The following is a 20342-nucleotide window of genomic DNA, read 5'->3' on the forward strand; positions in this document are numbered from 1 at the left end:
GAGACTCGTCCGCTCCTACTCATGTTTGTCTATTAAAGAAGTCCTTATATGGACTAAAACAGGCACCCCGTGCTTGGTACCACCGTTTCGCTCAGTTCATCATCGGTCGTGGTTTTACTAACAGTAGATCCAATACTTCTCTTTTTATTTACATACAGGGTGATCAGATCGCGTATTTGCTCCTTTATGTGGATGATATTGTCTTAACGGCCTCATCCTCTGCTCTTCTTCAACAAATCATTGATTCTCTCCGTTCAGAATTCTCAATGACTGATTTGGGTGCTCTAAACTATTTTCTGGGTGTTGTTGTTACACGTGACAGGCATGGCATGTTTCTATCTCAACAGAAGTATGCCACGAAGATTCTTGATCGTGTCGATATGCGTCATTGCAAGCCCACATGAACCCCATCGGAATCCTCTGCCAAGTTTGATGGTACGAGTCCTCCTGTCTCTGATCCGACTTTATACCATAGTCTCGCTGGTGCACTTCAGTATCTAACCTTTACCAGACTAGACATTACTTATGTTGTTCAACGGGTTTGTCTCTATATGCATGATCCTCGGGAGCCTCATTTCATGGCTCTTAAGCGTATTCTCCGGTATCTACATGGCACTTTGGATCATGGTCTTTAACTATACATATCTCCGTCGTGTGGTCTTATTGCCTACTCTGATGCTGATTGGGCTGGCTGTCCTTCTACTCGTGGCTCTACTTCTGGATATTATGTGTTTTTAGGTCAGAATCTTCTTTCATGGTCATCTAAAAGACAGGGTACAATCTCTCGTTCTAGTGCTGAAGCAGAGTATCAGGGTATTGCAAATGTCGTTGCTGAGACATTTTGGTTATGCAACCTGCTACATGAGCTCCTTTATCCCCCTCTATCTGCCACCCTGGTATACTGTGATAACGTTAGTGCGGTCTACTTGTCCTCCAACCCAGTTCAACATCAACGCACCAAACATATAGAGATTGATATCCATTTTGTTCGTGACCAGGTTGCTTTGGGACATATATGTGTCCTTCATGTCCCCTTGTCTTCTCAGTATGCTGACATTTTTACTAAATGTCTGTCAACCACATTGTTTCTTGATTTTAGATCTAGTCTTAACGTCCATTCTTGATCTCCCGTTCAGACTACGGGGGGATGTTAGATGTAATATTCTCCTTTAGTATATTGTTTTATATATTTTCTATGGTCTTTATGTTTATAAGCCCACTTATGTATACCTAGCCTAATTATGTACATGTATTGAGTATATATACGATTTAATGAAAGGCATTGACTTTTATGGGAAAACATAATTTGTAATAGAAGTTACATATATAATTCTTTGGAACAACTAGAAGGGGCAGCAGACAATGCTTTTGCTTTTAGGGATAAATCCCTTTTAGATTCGGTTGATTGTACGAATCATGAAAGGAATGCAAACGAGTTATGAAACAATGTGGCTCGTTTCATTAGGAAGTAGCCAAAGACACTCGAGGGGTGTCGTTTGGGAGGCCATGGTTTTCGAAGAATCATGGTGGTGGAGCTAGGTGGTCCATTAAGATTAAGCAAACTCAATTTAAAAAGTTCTTAGTGTAGTGAGGATGGAGAAAGAGACAAAAAAAAGTAACTAAAGTTATGTATAGTAGATTGGACATAAAGAAAAGAGAGTGGAAACTTAAGTTAGATAGCTTTAAAAAGAAGACATCGAGACTTAAGGACTATTAGGAATACTACGGATGATTCAACATGAGTTCTAATTGAAAGTTTTAATTATTATGAACAAATGTGATAATTAATTTCATTCTCTATTGAACGAAGTTAGGTCACTCGTGATTGATATTCATGTGGATGACTATATATGAAGAGTCCCCTAGACTTGCAATGAGGATTATTACATAAAGACTAGTAGTGAGGAAGTAAAGGGATCTCTTAGGAGGATAAGAAGAAAAAATAGTAGTGGTGCAAATTAAATACCTATTAATGTATGTGTGTGTCATTGGGAGGTCGAAGTTAAGTGACTAATGAACCTCTTTAAAATTATCTTGAAGATTATCAAGATGTATAAGGAGTGGAGATCTGGTACAGTCATTCCGATATACAAATATTAAGCTATTCACCTCCACTATGAAACCATAGAAGAGAGTTGTAAAGGTCAAGTTATAGTGTGTTAAATTCCTGTTATACAAAAATCATTATGGCTTCATGACAAGATGGTCAACAACGGACGCGAACCACCTCCTCAGACGCTTTATAGAGAAATTTAGAGAAAGAAATAGTATCTCTATATTGTGTTCATCGACCAAAGAAAGCATGTGATAGTGTACTACAACATCTTTTCTAATAAAGATTAGGTTTTATCAGGGTCGACCCTGAACCCATATTCTTCGTCATGATCGTGGACAAGATGTCTTGCGAAATTTAGGGGGAATACTCTAGTATATGCTTTTTTTCAATGACATTATCCGGATAGCGGAGACGGGGTTGGAATTGAATGTCGGGTTGGACATAGAGGGACAATATGCAAAAAGAAGTGGTTACAGATCCACCATAATTAAGATAAAATATCTTTGGGACATAACATATGTTATACTTAATGTCCAATCAACCACACTATAATGAAATGAGATCATTCACTCCTATTTTATGATTACTTTAAGACAAATTGCACATACAAATAATGTAATGTTGTTGATTTTTCATTCCGACTTTAGATTGTTTCCTTTAAAAACTATAAAATACAAAAGCCTTTTTGTTTTCGACTAACATGGTATCTAATCATTTACTTGCCTGATTTTACATGACCATATTTTAAAGAGTCCGATTCCACCACCATGTACACAAGGATATGCAAACATCAACTCCCAAAATTGAATCCAGAAATTCAAAACCCTACCATACATATACAATATTTAGGTACAAATTTAATTTTTATCAGGTTAATTCTTCCAACCTTTTATTTCTAATCACGACATTTGAATCAAGACTTCATTGCAACCTGTTTAGAAAAATTTAAAAAATAGCAATGTACTTTAATTTATTTGTGACGTTGTGTAAAAGATCATATTGCTTACATATATGTGTTTCCCATTACATCATGGTGTTTCAACTTTTTCTTATAGAGATTACATATTGAAAAATCGACCAAATTATGGCATTCAATTTTTTAATTTAGAAAAAGAAAATCTCCAGAAAAGTCCTAATATTTTACTCTAATTTACGAAAAATTCCAAAACTTAAATTTGTTTACGAAAAAACATGAATTAAAGGTAAAAATGACGATTTGACCCATTTTCCCGGTTTACCGGTTTCATTACTTACCTGGTTTCATTAAAGTCCTATTATTTTACCCTAATTTATGAATAAGTCTCAAACTAAAATTTAATGATGATTTTGCAATTTTCTCTATGTAACACACATTTATCGGTTTCATTGCTGACTTGGACACCTAATCATTAAACTAGCTAATAAGATGGATACAATGGGTTATATAATGATAAATTTACTGTAAAATTTAATATTCATCTCATAGACTTAGTTGTGACTATGTATCTAGGTCAACAATATAAAATGTGTGTTTCTAGAGAAAAAAAAAAAAAAAAAAAAAAAAAAAAAAAAAAAAAAAAAAAAACAGGAAATGAGTTAATGTCTGATGAGATGGATATATTGGTTATATAAAATTAGATAGATAATTTGAAATTTCTTATAAATGTAAAAATGACGAAGTTGTTGCTGGTTTATGAAATTATTGCAGTGTTCGTTGGATGGATTTTATATTCCAAAAAATATACAATGCATCAAGATATCAAGTTTTATGGTAAACATAGCATTATATAACCCAACATATCCATCTCATCAGCTCATTTAATGACTAAGCGTCAAGGTCAGCAATGAAACCGGTAAAATATATGTTACAAGGAGAAAATTGTCAAATCATCACCAAATTTTAATTTGAGGCTTATTCGTAAATTATGGTAAAATAATAAGACTTTAATGAAACCAAATAAGTAATGAAACTAGACAACCAAGGAAAAAAAAGGTCAAATCATAATTTTTATCGGTAATTCATGTTTTTTTCGTAAACAAATTTTAATTTGGGACTTTTTCGTAAATTAAGATAAAATTTTAGGATCTTTTCGAAGATTTTCCTTTAAAAAAATCTACCAAATTATAGCATACTGTTTTTTACTTTGAAAAATCTTATTTATTTAGAGCAAAAAATTTGTGTTTTTTTATAACTGTTTGTATGGTGGATTTTTCATAGTATGATAATGTAATAGGAAAAAATGGAAAATAAACAAATCAATGAAAGTACATTTTTATTTCTTGTATTTAACCTTATTTCTTGATGTATACGTATAAAAAAAACCACATGAAAGCACAAATTCTGTTTGGCATGAAACTAGTTTAAAGCCAAGTAGATGTTTATTCTGAAGCCATCATCATCATCATCATCTAAATGTAGAATAGAAGTATCTGTTTGAAAGTTACAGAAATGGCATATGCACTACAAACTTGTTTCAACTTATGGTCTTTTGACGCCTTCCAACATCAAAGTGCACATCCAATATGCCTGTTATGCCAGCTTCTATCTTTTGACCAACTTTGACTGGGCCAACACCTTTTGGTGTTCCTACTCAAATAATTCATTACGTTTAGGTAACTAGATTTCCATATTTTCTAAGGTAACTAAATGTGCATTCATTTATGCAACAAAATGATTTTTTATTTTTATTTTTTTAAAACAAAAACACAAAACAAGTTCAGAAATTTTACCTGTGAGTATGACATCGCCTTCAAGAAGTGTCATAATAGAACTAATGTGACTAATCAGAAACGGGATCTTAAATATCATATCTTCTGTTGACCCTTTTTGTCTTATTTCTCCATCAACCTGAGGGGTAAAACCGTAAAACATTAATTTCAACATATAAAAGTGGATTATTATTATGGAATGGAGGGCTACCTTTAACCACAATTCCAAGCTATGAGGATCTGGCACCCTTGACAAAGACAACTGCAAATTATTTAAATATGCCTATTAATTATCAAGTAATATAATATAATAAGATAACAAAATCCTAATCAAATTAACAATTTACCAGACAAGACTAAAGAGTGTAGTTTCTAATAATTCTTACAATGGAGCTGATAGGTGTGAAAGTGTCCTGTCCTTTAGCAACAGTCCAGGGAAGACCTGCAGACTGCCATGTAAAAATATACCAAACAAGAAGTTACACACCAAAACCACAAATTCTTATGACATGAACAAAAGATAAAGAATTAGTGAGAATCAAGTTTTCATGTGGATAAATCATGTTCAACTTTACATAACTTTAAATTTGCAAATAGTATATTGAATAGATGGATCTAACTATTTAGTAACTACACACCATATTTAGTTAGAGTTTTACAACTTTTGTCTTTAACTGTATTCCTGATAACTTCTTCCAAGTTCCAACTATGTTTGACATTCTTATAAAAAAGATTGCATGAACACATAGATAAGAATCCTGATATCAATAAGCTTGAGAATAACTGATTACCTTTGCAGAAGCCTGGATTTCCCTTGCAGTCATATCCAGTGCAAGTGCATAACCTAAAATGAAACAAGCTTCCAGCTATGAGACCTTTAAAATTCTAGAAAAATGAAGCAAGGCTGTCATTACTCCATTGTATAAAGAATCCTTTTTTTGCTCCTTTTTTATTGTTTTGAATTGATTCAAAATAACAGATAATTTAGTTTGGTTGCTGATACTTGAAAGTATCAAAATTTTATGAAACTGCAGGGTTAGAACAAGCATCGATATCACTCACTCCCTTTGTCTATAATAAAATTACGCATTTAGACTCCCTATCTAGTGGCTGGCCTAGTTGATTCTTCTTTGACCATGGAATTTCTTTAAGGTCCTCTCTCCAATTTCTTGGATTAATCTTGTTCTATAGTGTCACCGATTCGTGTATACCCATTCTATTATGCAATGTAATGTACTTATCTGGAGCAGTCAATTTGCAGGACATATAAGAAGAAGGGAGGCAAATGAAGGGGGATATAAGTTAATAAGAGCGCATTACCTCCGATGTAATTCATGGCAGAAGCTTCAGGAACATCGCGAGCCTTTTTGCTAATAACGACCGCCAGCTCCACCTCGTGATCCAGCGATTCCAATGGATGCGGAACTTCGATCGTTCCCCCATTTTCCAAGTAGGAGGATGTAGGCTTCAAAAACAATACCGGCTCCTAAAAAACACCATCACACAAACACACACAGAATCACAATAATTAAATCGTATATCAGCTTCGACAAGGAGATGCAGAACCACATTAAACAAACCTTAGGGACGGCGTTTCCGAGTTCCTTTGCATGAGCGGCGTAATTACGGCCGACGGCGACGATCTTAGTCCCGACGCTTAGCAGTTTGTCCATACTTGTCAATACTTCTACTTCCCCAACACGGATACAACAAAAGATATACACGGCAAATCGGCATCTTCAACGATCAGTGACTCAGTGGCAACTCAAACTCGCAGATAGTCAAACTTTACTTGCTGTTTGGGCTTTGGGCCAACCCATGTTAAGTTTGTAAAAGCCCAATTTGAAGTTAAAAGTTGAACTAGGATTTTTTCGAAAGAAAAGTTCGTGTAGAATTCTTTATTTATGAAAAAATATTTTATGTTTATATAACTAAATGAATGAACACAAATATATTTCTAGTTTTTTAATTTGTTTTCATGAACGTTTATTATTTCGTTTGCATTCATTTATTCTTGTTAAAGTTGGTAATTAAAATGTTTTTTTTAAATGTTTCATTAGGAATTGTTTAGATATGAAGTTTGGATTTGCAACATTTTATGTCTGTAAATATACGTATTCATTTATTGGTTGATGAATATGTCTCGTTTCTGTTTGTTTAGGCCTTAATGACAAAAACAAACTTATTTTCATAGTGAACAAACATGACAAATTATTTTCTTGATATCAAACACGGATACAAAAATATGTTACTTTATGATTCGTATTCATTTATTTGTGTGATTAAACTTAAAAGAACGAATACAAACAAGTCTTGATAATATTTCATAAGTTGCTGCACCCTTTTGTGGAAATTGCAGAAATTTAGTTATTGCAAAGTACGTCACATGTTCAACAGGAAACTTCCAAGAATAGAAATTGTACGTATATAATCTTTATTAAAAAAGCATTAAAAAAAAAAAATAAAAGCAGTTTTTGATTCAACAAGTTACAAGATTCCCGCAATACATTCATTCTCTTTTTCAGTTTTGAAGTAAGAAAGGTTCACACACAACACAATAACATTTTAACTTTAACATACATTTATGTTAACTTACAAAGATGTACTCCATACATAATCTGTCTGCATATCTTCTTTTTCTTTTTGGCCTAAAAACATGATTGTGACAGATCATCGCATATGCAGCAACAACAACTCCGGTTTTTCAATGTACATCTTCCACTCTTTGCAGAAAATCGCAACATTTGCTCCATCAAGTATTCTATGATCAGCTGCTATATTCACCTGAATTTAATTCAATAAAATAAAAAGTTAATTTACGCTAATTGTCAACATATAACTTTTAAACATAACTTTATCGAAACAGGATCTTACTGTCATAAGAGAGACAGGATAAATGCTTCCATCTTCCCTAAAAGATGCAACTTTCTGAATTTTTCCAAGGGCAATTATGGCAACTTCAGGAACATTAATCAAGGGTGAACCAAATTTCCCACCAATTGATCCAATATTGCTTAGAGTTATAGTTCCACCAGCTATATCTGCAGGAGGAAGCTTGTTTGCCATTGCTAACTTTATTAGGCGCGATAGCTCCTTAGTTATCTACCAAACATCATATCATATCATATCATATAATATATTCAGTCAACTGATATAAAAAATAACAATAATTTCATTTTTGCTTAATTGTGTAGATATTTCTAACCTCCAATATGGAGAGAGATTGAACATTCTTAATGTTTGGTACTACTAGTCCAGAAGGTGTAGCCATGGCAATTCCAATGTTGTGAGAACCTTTTAACAAATAAACAAACCACTTGACGGATTAATCAATTGAAAAATAAAAGCTAAAAAGAACATGTGAAATGGGAAAATATAGAGACCTTTTAGAGTGACTTCATAATTTTCCAAGTTGAAGGTGCTGTTGACTAATGGATGTGTGGTCAATGCCATGGATAATGACTTTATTAACACGGGAAGGAATGTGAATTTAATATCTGGATCAGTATTCTCTTTCTGGAAAGCTGATTTAAGTTTCATAAGCCCATCACAGTTTATTTCTTCCACATAATGAAAATGAGGAACACTAGCGGCTGCAGTCATTGACTTAACCATTGCGCGCTGATAAGCCCTACCAACAAAAAATTTGACAACTTTAATAACATCTTTACTTCAATCAAATTCATGAAATTGTTTATTGTTTATACAATAATAACAATAATAATACCTTAGAGAGAATATCTTATCATGATAAAGTGATTCAGCCATCTCTTGAAGTTGTTCTTCAGGTCCAGACATGGGTTCGATAGAAGTAGGATTAAAAGCAGGTTTGTCATCAATAATTCCTTTTTCTACACCATACTTTAAAACATCTTCTTTCAATATTCTTCCATGTTTACCACTTCCAGTGACATCAGCTAAATCAATACCATGTTGCTTTGCAAGACTCCTAACAGCAGGGGTGGATAAATTGTCATTTTCATGACTCTTTCTGAGATCTAGCTTGTGTTCATCAGACTTTGATCCATCAGAACCTATTGATGCATCAGAAGCATTAAATGGAACAGCAGAATCATCAACCATCAACTGTAATAGAGTTTCTCCAACCTGAAAAATCAAAGTCAGATCAAAATCACTTTACCATATTTATGGAAATTGTTAATACTACTACTGGTGTTTTACCTTTATAATGTCACCAGGAGCATGCAGAATCTTGGAAACTTTCCCTTTATAGCGGCTTGTTATTTCTATAGTTGCTTTATCACTTTGAACTTCACAAAGAGGTTGATATTCTTCAACATGGTCTCCCTAACAAAACAAGTTTATTTGGAATGATTCAATTAAAGGAAAGGAAGATGTAATTATTGTAAGACCAAATCAAATCACTCACATCCTGGACAAACCATTTGAGGAGTTCACATTCTGCAATACCTTCACCAGTTTGTGCTAAAGGTACATCTATAATGCCACCAGCTTGTTGACTACCCACTGCATTACTTGAAAAGTAGTGCCCCTTGAACAATTTGTTCAACTACATAATTAAGCACAACCAAATCGTTACCTTTTATGATAATTGTATGAAGTTTTATCAAGATTCTGATGAGAAGTACCACTAATTTTATGGAATGCACCCTTGTTCACATAAAAAATGTAAAATTTACTCCAAATTACAACTGTTGTCTTAGCAAGCATAGCAAATTTACAATCTGAAATTGCCAATTTTGATGTTGAAACCAGGCTATCTAGAAGTTTTCTGAAGAAATTTAACACGTGTGTAGAGTTTATTCACTAAAAGTGACTCATTTGACCAGAAAAGGTAATAGAGACATCAGATTAGAATGGGAGTGGTGAATCTTTAGGAAAGATACAATCTGAAAAAAAGATTATTAAGCGAATATTCTTCATGAAAAGTTCAAAACTATAATCCTTTTGGCAACAAAATCAAAACCTAATAGTTTCCTTGAATCTAGTGAGTAATTTTGAGAGAAGCAATTGCATAATTGCAGTTTCTTGTTGGATTTCGATATCTATGAGTCGAAAGAAGCTTATGCATGCACATAATTTAGATCGAAAACACCCACCCACACATAGATGTAAGTTATGCCTGATGCAATTAAACATTAACCTCTTAAAGCATGGCAAATTTGTAAAAGGAAATTTTCAATTTACTAACCTTGTAAGACCCGTCGAACTTTAACTTGGCAGAAGTTGGAGCTGCGGTTGAGAATTGGGTGATTGTAGGAGGCTTTAGCTCAGTAGTGGCCACCGCCGTCGTTGAAGATGTAGAAGCCAGATGACACAAGCAGCTCCTACCGGCATTCAAAGACCTTCCACGAAGAATCCGGCGAGATAGCAGCATCTTGTGGATGATCCGACCCGATCGACCAGCAAAAATTGTCAAATAGGTTACGAAAATATATCAATCGAGAGGTAGTTAGTAGACTGAAGAGATTCAATCAAAACATATGAAGTTTAAGTAATACGAACAAGATGTGAAACGATGAAAAGATGGATCGGAGTGTGGCAGTTGCGTTGGCATAATAGCTCTTATATGGTCAACGAGTTCATGCCCACCAAACACCTTCTTGTGTTTGTTTAATGGCGCGTTTCTGGCTAGGCACGACTGACGAGGAATAAGAATTAAACACGACTTCGTTATAGATGGAAAAAGCTTTGCTGAACGGATCTTCAAACCATGGCAAGTGGCAATTTATTGAGATTTTTGATTTTTTTTTAACGGCAGGCATATATAAAAACCGAAAGCTAGCCAGCAATCACACCATGTCAAGTGGCATTTTTTTGAACGGCAGGTACAAAGGTTTGCAATGCAATAAGAAAACAAAAAACAATATATAACAAAGATCAAAAAAAAAAATTACAGCTTGCGGTAGCATCCTAAAATTGGATCCTAGCACCAATCACACCATCTTAGATTTTGGCCTCTCCGTTTCCGAGCATTGATCCATAAATGTGAAAGGGCTTGTACCTCATATGCCAACACCATATGCGATTTTGAGTTTGGAGCATGAGCCTTAGCATTTCTATATCTCCAAATTACCCACATGAAGACTAGCATTATAGCTTCATGGATCACCAGCAACCTTTGATGACCATCGAGCCTTGTTTTACAGTCTAGCAAATCTCGACAAGAGTTGAGTGAGGAATCCAATAGCCGCACCATTTACACACTTGCAACCAAACTTCTCTTGAAACCGGGCAGCCCACAAAAATGTGGTCTTCTGGTTCTGGGGCTTCATTACACATCTTACACAGGTTTGTAGAGTTGATGTCAAGTTTGAAGAGGTTGTCCATGGATGGTAATTTACCGTGATAGGCTCTCCAAGCTAGAATATTTATCTTCCCCGGTACCAGTGGATTCTAGGTCCAGATACCATCACTATGAGGAAGGACCAGATTGTCAATATGTGATCTCAACGATGAGACAATATACACCCCGGAGGAATCGAGAGACCATGTCCATTTTAGTGAGCCATCCGCGTTTGGTACCTGCTGAAAGTGGTTCAAAAAGGACACTTGTTCTTTTTATAGTAAAACTGGAATATTTACAATTGTACCCCAGCATCCACTTCGCCTTTTTGCGGTCGAAGGACTAGAGAAGCCACCATGAGATCCGTGTATGGATTTAATCACCACAACCCATATGTTATCAGGGTACTTCTTAAATCTCCACCACCATTTCCCCAATAAGGCTATGTTTTGCGCCTTTAAACTACCAATTCCCAAGTCCGCCTCTATCTTTAGCTACAAGAATCTTTTCCCAAGCGATCCATGCCATTTTCCTTGTTTCCAGACAGCCAACCCAAAAGAACCTCATTCGGATCTTTTCAAGAGTTTTTATAACCTTTACAGGTGCCTTATAAATCGAAAAGTAGAAAGAACCAAGACTGCTCAGAACTACTTTGCATAAAGTCAATCGGTCCCCAAAATATAAGGTGGAAGCTTTCCATCTTGTTAGTTTCGCCTGAAATCTTTCAATTATAGGGTTCCAGTGTGTTGTTCTTGCCATAGAAACACCTACAGGAAGACCTAAATAGATAAAGGGGAGAGAACCAGTTGAATAGTTGAAACTTCAAGCCACCATCTCCAGCTCACAGTTCTGGATACCAAACCCATATAGCTTATATTTGTACATATTTATATTGAGTCCTGATGACAGCTCGAAACATCTTAAAATTATGATAAAGTTCTTTGTATTTTTCGACGACCACATACCCATGAGTATTACATCATCAGCTTATTGCAGGTGCAAAATGGCAGGATCATGCCAGGGTAGTTGGATGCCTTCAAATATGCCATTCTCCTTCGTTGGTTCCATTGCAATATGGAGACCTTCGGCTGCAATGATGAATAAGAAATGGGGATAGGGGGCGCCCTGCCTTACTGTGACATCCCCAATTTTCACGGCCATAAAAGACCGATTTTGTTTATGCTTTATAAAAATCAGAGTACTTCATTTCATAAAAAGGTTGCGGAATTTGTTCCCAGAAAAAACATGGTAAATACGTTATTAAAACATTTTCGAAGGAACGTATTTATTTCATTTTAAAACGTTTGGGATGTCATCGTTAATACAGAAACATAAGCATAAACAGAACTTACAATTATTTACACTAGTGATCTACATCTCTTTAAATCTCTCAGTGTAATGTCACTTCATATCGTCACCTGTGATATAAATAAACTGAGTGGGTCAGGTTGGGAAACCTGGTGAGTACATAGGGTTTTCAACCCACAATAATATAATTATTATGTTCAATCATCAAACAATTAACCCAATTACCCATCCTCATTATCTTCTTTACTCTTAAGGATTTAACCTAAGAGTCATCTATCCTGCATTCGTTTATTCCGAAGTCCCTTACTTCCAGGGTTATAGGACTGGCACTAAATCCATAGTTGTCGATGTTCGTTCGTAAAGCACTAAGTCCATAGTTGCTATATCCTACTCATCGGGTACTAAATCCATAGCTACCAGTGTTCAATAGGTACTAAGTCCATAGCTACCAATTCCTAACAGGTACTAAATCCATAGCTACCAACGTCTAACAGGTACTAAGTCCATAGCTACCGGCGTTTGTCCCATAGGCACTAAGTCTATAGCTGCCAATGTATACTCACATCATCTTCTATCTCTCATCATTCATCTACCCATCTCATACCCAACATATTTGTATATATAAAATACGTATACAGTTTAAATTCTTTAAAACATGTATAAAACGTTCATCCAGCATAGACAGCAAGTATTAAGATAATATGCACACATAGCACGTAGTTTATATAAAATACTTCATATCTATGTGTAAGATGAAAGGGACTATGCACTCACTTGAAAGGTGGTGACTCAGCACTCGGACATCGCTTCGATACTCTCAAAACGATTTTCCTTCGATAAAACCTAGTACCAATACCACTAGGGTTTAGTCTAACGATAACCGCGACAAATTAATAGTCTAGCTATTATTATTATTATTATATAAGTGTTAAATAACACTCGATATAACTCATAATAATAGCCCAAATACTCATTATAAGTTCCTAATAACGTTATTATATTAAAACATAAGCTATACTAAAGATAGGGTAGGTACAGCTCACTTACAGCGGGTTTTTCGCAAAACCGGGCTTCACTGGAGCAGCGTTCCAGAGCCGAAAGGCTCTTTTCTCGAGGCTCTGGGAGCCTCGGGGCTTCCTTCGGGTGCTAGGGGGTTTACCCTAGGCTTTAGGGGGTTAGGGAGGCTTAGAGAGAGAGAGTTTAAAGAGAGAAAGAAGAGGGTTGAGGGGTGAGGAAGTTGGAATGCCCGGCACCTCGATTTATAGTGAAAATATCTGATGGACTCGCCGAGTATGGGGACCTACTCGCCGAGTTGGTCCATGTGGTGGCCTTCTGGTGGTGCCACGTGTCCAATTCTGGTGGTGCCACGTCACCCCCTATCGCGTATCAGCCTTCGAACTTAGAAAAATCATAACTCTCGCATACGAGCTCCGTTTTCGACGTTCTTTATATCCACGCGTAGGTAAAATCAAAATATACAAATTTCGTTTAGACTCCATCGGATAACTCTCGACCGATCTCAAATTTAACAGTAGGAGGCGTTTAGACTGTTAAATGACCGCGAAGAATTCGTAACTCCTTCATACGAACTCCGTTTTCGTCCATCTTTTTACCGTTGAGTTCCTATTAATGAGATCTTCAAATCTCATTTAGGTCGCGTAAGCCAAAAACCGCTCGAACTAAAATTCGAGTTTTGGGCCGTGCACTGCTAAGCCGAATCTTAGAAAAATCATAACTTCCTCATACGAAGTCAGATTTGGGCGTTCTTTTTATCGATGCTCTTAGTTTAACATATTCTACAACTTTTGTTTAGATTTCTAAGGCTAAATCTCTCTCTATCATAAATTCACTATTTACGCTTCCCGGTGCCGTGCCGGTTTTGCCGTAAAACTTCGACGGGCCATAACTTCTTCATTATAACTCAGATTTCGGCGTTCTTTATATGTACGGAAACCTTGTGACATATTATACAACTTGGTTAAGAGTATTTATTCTAAATAATCTTTTGTCGAAAAGTCGTTTTCGACCCTTATTGCCTCTAAATTGACTAGCCCGGATCTACGGGCGTTACACTTACCCCACGTTCCATACAAAATTTTGAAGTTTTTGAACCATTAATAAGCACCGAGACCCTAGCTGACGATAAGCATCCTTGGATCCATGTTCGCTATTTAGACCCAAATTCCATTTGATGCAAGATTGAGTCTAAATACTCCCAACCAAGACTATCGAAAGCCTTCTCAAAATCCACTTTAAAAGTGAATGGCTTCTTTTCATTCCTCTTTATCCAACTGATTACTTCTTTTAGAATAAGGGGCCCATCAAGAATGTGCTTATTCTTAATGAAAGTCGTCTGAGTTGTGCTAACCACCAGATGCACCACCTTTTTAGCCACTTTGCTAGAACCTTTGATATTGTTTTGTACAAGCATCTGATTAGACTGATGGGGCGAAAATCATTAATTATGATTGGGTCTTGAACTTTTGGGGCGAGGGTGATAAAAGATGAGTTACAGCCTTTGTCAATATGTCTAGTAGCTTCAAAATGCTTAACTGCGTGATAAAAGTCACCTCCAATCACCTCCCAATGTTGTGTTTAAAAGGGCAAAAGAAAATCCATTAGGACCTGGTGCCCTATCCGAGCCACAAGGCCAGATGGTTGATTTGATTTCATCCAGCGAGAAGGGTTCTTCTAAATACATAGCTGGGGGGGGGGGGGGATTTCTTAAAATTTGGGCTGACGAATTTAGGGTGTGGTTTAATCGGCTCAACGAATCTCCTAGCAAAATGTTTAATGACCACCTCTTTGATTGCAGTAGGGTCGTTTATCCAAAAACCATTCTCCTTAATTCCATTGATCCTTTGTGTTCTTTGATGCTTGTTAATCAGACCATGAAAGAAAGCACTGTTTTCGTCACCATCTAGAGCCCATTTGGTTCGAGATTTTTGTTTTAAGTCTTCAATGCGTCTGCCTTCATTTTCCACGATTTTTTGGTAAGCATTTTTGTAACATCCATAAAATTCATGAAAATTTAAAACTTTTTCCAAGCATTCAAAACCATATTTATTACAAAATGTTCTCAAAATAGTTTCGTATTAGAGTATCCTAGAAATCAAAATCATAAAATGCGAGGAGGTGCACGATCGAGCCTTCGCCTTCCCGCGATCATCCGAAGTACCTGAAACAAAATCCAAAATTATAAGCCCGAAACTTAGTAAGTCCCCCCAAAATACCAACGCCATACAAACCATAACCATATTATAACAAACAACATGCATATAGAGTCTACAGTATGACTGGACTACCCTCACCGAGCCTTTAGTCTATATGGCCCACTCTCAGAACCTTCAGCATGTCTGGTCTGCCCCTACCGGGCCTTCAGCCTGTATGGACCATTCTCCGAGCCTTCGGCCTAACTAATATGCCCCATTGGGCCTGCAGTCTATCCGGGCCGCCCTGGGTAATGTTGGCCTACAGCACAAAGCAGGTCCGCCTTAACCCACCCCAAAGCATATAATCAACACATAGATAACAATTGCTAGCATGTATAAACAGTCAAACCGATCTAATAGATCACTAATCATGGCATCGTCCTACATATCAGGATACCGACCTAACAGGTCACTAAACATAGCATCATCCTATATATCATGATACCGACCTAACATGTCATTAAGCATATCATCATGCGATAACCAGGATAACAATCCAAAAGAAGGGTTGGTATTGGTGCCTTCGACCCTGTTGATATAATGAGAAGAACTCACCTCACAATGTCGAACTGAACTGAATTGAAAAAGATCAAACTCCCGAAACACGGCTCCAAACTCAGCCACCTACAACCACCATTGATCCAATTCCATAAATTCCCAAATTACCAAAATGCCCTCATAAGTCACACATGGTCAACCCTTGGTCAAAGTCAAAGTCAACGGTCAAGGTCAACAGTCCATGTTGACCCAACTCGTCGAGTGCAGCTTACTGAATCGTTGAGTTCCTTCAGAACTAAAAAACCATGAAAACTCGAGTCAACTCGTCGAGTTACCCAACAACTCATCGAGTCGATGCGGTGTCCAGATGATCGGGAAAACCCTAACCAACTCGCCGAGTCATCTCACCCACCCACCGAGTTCACTCATAAATCCAGAAGGCGGGTAAACCCTTTCCAACTTGTCGAGTTGGCTATGCAACTTGTCGAGTTCCTTCAGACCTTTTTCCATTCAGATGCTTTTAAGCAAACCCAAGGCTCCAAACTGTAGATCTGGACTCCTAGGGTGTAGTTACCATGTAAAGTTGCTAACTTTATGTGCATGCAAGGCCTCAAAAGGTTAAAACACCCAAAACTAGCCTTAGGAAGAGGTTTAGGGCATGGAGAAAGGCCAAAGCTTGCTAAAGTCGAGAACTTTATGTCCATAAGGGCCTAGAGGAGTCCAGAACTGAACTCCTCACTTCAAAATGTGCTCAATACTAGAAATGTAACAGCCCGGATTTTCAGGTATCTTTTATGCTTATGTTTTTGGTGTTTTGTGAGGGGACTCGGCGAGTTGGAGCTCAGACTCGCCGAGTAAGATCGCGGTTCTGGACGCGGGTTCGCGCCTGGACTCGGCGAGTCCAGGGTATGGACTCGGCGAGTCCGCGCTGTTTAATGAAACCCTAATTTCTCGGGTTTGGGACCTATTTAAAGGGCCTTAAGGCCGTCATTTGTACCCACCAGCCCCCTGAGTGAAACCCTAGCGAGTTTGAGCGTTTGGAGCAAAGCAAGGAGCCATTATTGACACTGGAGGTGTTACATTGCAAGGAAAAGGAAGCAATAGCTAAGGGAAATCAAGAGGAGCCACTTCCTGAAGATTTGAGGTCCAGAACATCACATTTGAGGTACTACCTTCGAGCTATTCTCTGTTATGTTGATGTTTATATTGATTTAAGGCTTATTGAGCCTTTTGTGGCTAGATCTAGTGCTTCCTTGGTCCCTTTAGTGACTTAGGTTCTGGATCTGGACCCTTGGAGGTCTAGAGTGTCCCTTGGTCCCAACTTTTTATAGATCCATGGGGGTTTTGGATTGGGATCTTTATGCTTAAGGTCAAAACACCATTTATGAGCCATGGAATGTGTTATGAGCACCAAGACATGAACTTTACGTGATGAATAAGCTTAGGAGGGCCAGATCTATGAATTGTTAGAGCGGATCTGACCTCAGAAGCAAGTTTGAGTTGATGCATGGCATGGACTCGCCGAGTCTGAAGAACAGACTCGGCGAGTAGCATGAAGATTGTCCTTGACCACTCAGTGAGTGGTCCAGCCGAGTTATGAGTTGAATCAGTGAGTCAGGGAGAGTTAGAGAGGGTTGACAGGTGGACTGAGTCAAGCTGGGACTCGCCGAGTTGTTCTTGAGACTCGGCGAGTTGAGTCGTGGTGGCCCCACGATTCATGCCAGGTGGAACCCGTCGAGTCAGGGGAGTACTCGACGTGTCAAAAGAGAATCCTAAGAGAGTTGGTGGATACGTATAGACTCGCCGAGTCACCCTAGTGCACTCGCCGAGTCCGGTCAAAGTTGACCGTTGACCGTTGACCAGAGTTGACCAGTGTTGACTTGATAGGGGTAGTCAACCTTAGTGGTAAAAGTGTTAATTATGAGACATATGATGTTATAGGAGGATTATAGCTCGGAGGATCGAGCACGAGTGATTTCTAGGATTCGCGAGTTATCGAGATACTCGAGGTGAGTCTTCTCACTATACTATACCTGGAAGGGTTGATTGTGTGACCGGAAGGTCGGATATGATATGAGATATATGTGTTATATGTGATAAGTTAATTGTTATATGTGCCATGTATGATATGCTTGATATGGGCCGGAAGGCATTATGTTATGGGCCGGAAGGCGAATATGTTATGGGCCGGAAGGCGTTGTAGTGTGGACCGTAAGGTTGGCGTGGGTAGGACCGGAAGGTCTACCTAGTCGGGACGGAAGTCCCCTGAGACACATGGACCGGAAGGTCAGGGCCTGGAAAGGCGTATGTGCGTAGGTTGTATTTTGAGGAACTCACTAAGCATTTATGCTTACAGATTTTGTGATATGTGTTTCAGGTACTAGCGAGGACCGTGGGACGGCACCGGCGTGATCTGTACACACTGATGGAAGATTTATGATCTTGGGATTTATATGATTGTATTATGACATGATACCTTGGATTTTGATGATTTATGTGATGGAAATATATTTTAAGAAATGAAAAAAATTGTCTTAAATTTTCCGTTGTTACAAGAAACGCCTCAAGAATAAGCTAGAAATGACCCTAAACTCTTGAATGAAGAGATCCAACAAGAAAATGATCAAGGTAATAACTTTTTACCTTCATATGAATACCAAAACGAAGTAGATGCTGAATCTACAAGCTCCTTCTCGTTCCAATCTTCTAAATCTTCAAGTCTCTTCTAGAAATGCACCAAACACACACTTTTAGCCTCACACACTCAAAAAGTAGGTTAGCTCGATTAGGGTTTGATTCTGGACGTGAAAAATGGTAAGGAGGCTAGAGGGAAGGACTTAAGGAGACGCCAATGGGGAGAGAGGAGGGCGATTTCGATATGGGGGAGGGGACAACATGTGAACTATGTCACACCGAAGAGGACATACCGTTATTTCCAATGGGTTATTCTAAGGTTAAAGATGGGTTTGAATGAGAAGGGGCTTTGTTTATGTCCATCGAAACATTGGGCTGATGTCATTTAGTCACGGGAGTTGTATGGGCCCACCTTCTACTTTGTCCCGATGGGGAAGGAATTTTGGATAACATTAGAGTATGGGTGATGAGGGAGACATATAATGTCGAATAAGAGTTGGACTACTACGACATATTGCAAGAGAGCATATAGATTGAGTATTATGGCAGTATGTCATCGACTATTGTACTGTTTAATTGTATTTGGTTTGATAATAAAGACGGTGTAATAGTTAGCAAAATCAAGTTGATTGATGTCAAACTCAACTCTCGACTTCAAACTGATGATCCTTTTGTTTGGCATCACAAGCAAAACATGTGTTTATACATCATACTCTTCAATGACAAAGGAGACGAAATATAAGCAAACAATTATCAAGACAAAACTAAGAGGGGTATTTGAAGTCACTGAAGCTAAAATGGAAGCGGATGAAATCTTTCAGATTGAAGAGCAGTTTGAGTCACCCCTTACTGTAACTTGTGCAAAACGAATATGCTCAGCCTCAACTACAAATATGTTTTAATTTCATTTTTATGGAAGAGGATGAAAATGAGTTGTTTTATTTAGACTACTAATTTATTTTAGTCAATTTGTTTTAGTTTCATTTTTATTGGATCCTTTTTTGGACAACATCACCATCATCCTAATTTATTTAAAAAAATTATCACCTATCCCACAACCGACGGACTAGGTGATGTTGATGGTGTTGTCCAAAATATGTTATCTTCCAAATATTTAAAATAATTTAGGAGATGTAAGGTTGGTGATTTTTTTTGGATTTTTTGATTTAAAATAATAATGAAAACAATTAAAAGAAATTAAAAACATTAAAAAATAGTAATCTAATAAAATAATTTTTTTTATCTATATATCAAAAAAAGAAATTATTAATAAATTACAATCCAATAGAAACAATCTAATAAAGAAATTAAAAAGAGATTAATAATCCAATAAAATAATATTTTTAATATATATATATATATATATATAATATTTATTAATATATAATAATTCAATAAAAAAATAATTAACTAAACATAATTAATAATCCAATAAAAGAATATCTAATAATATAAAAATATTACATATTAAAAATAATATTTATTAATATATAATAATATAACAAAAAACTAATCTAATAAAAGAAATTAAAAAAAAACAGTTAAATGATTTAATCTCCCTATATTAATAAAATAATAGTTTTAGATTGTCACTTATCAGTCGATACACATTCGTATTTATTGTTTGTCACGTGTCATTATAATATCGATTCAAAAATTCAATTTTTAAATACTCTAT

The 20342-nt window shown here is 36.8% G+C and overlaps 2 protein-coding genes across 2 annotated transcripts; both read right to left on the reverse strand.

Moving 5' to 3' along the window:
- Positions 1-4291: 4291 nt before the first annotated feature.
- On the reverse strand, positions 4292-6473 carry LOC145091840 (Fumarylacetoacetate (FAA) hydrolase family). The gene is made up of 7 exons (XM_079029653.1): positions 6325-6473; positions 6065-6230; positions 5536-5588; positions 5131-5193; positions 4956-5006; positions 4766-4883; positions 4292-4622 (listed from the first exon to the last, which is right to left on the reverse strand). The coding sequence occupies exons 1-7, from the start codon at positions 6415-6417 to the stop codon at positions 4510-4512; spliced, it is 657 nt and encodes a 218-aa protein (XP_078885779.1). The 5' UTR covers positions 6418-6473; the 3' UTR covers positions 4292-4509.
- A 719-nt stretch (positions 6474-7192) lies between these two features.
- BCE2 (2-oxoacid dehydrogenases acyltransferase family protein) lies at positions 7193-10446 on the reverse strand. The gene is made up of 8 exons (XM_079029654.1): positions 9918-10446; positions 9135-9275; positions 8927-9052; positions 8472-8851; positions 8128-8375; positions 7950-8038; positions 7619-7846; positions 7193-7528 (listed from the first exon to the last, which is right to left on the reverse strand). Exons 1-8 carry the CDS (start codon positions 10101-10103, stop codon positions 7415-7417), a joined length of 1512 nt encoding a protein of 503 aa, XP_078885780.1. The 5' UTR covers positions 10104-10446; the 3' UTR covers positions 7193-7414.
- Between the last annotated feature and the right edge of the window lie 9896 nt (positions 10447-20342).

The sequence above is a fragment of the Lactuca serriola genome, chromosome 3, assembly GCF_051521515.1.
Source record: "Lactuca serriola cultivar US96UC23 chromosome 3, Lser_US96UC23_V15, whole genome shotgun sequence".
Classification (NCBI taxonomy): Eukaryota; Viridiplantae; Streptophyta; class Magnoliopsida; order Asterales; family Asteraceae; genus Lactuca; species Lactuca serriola.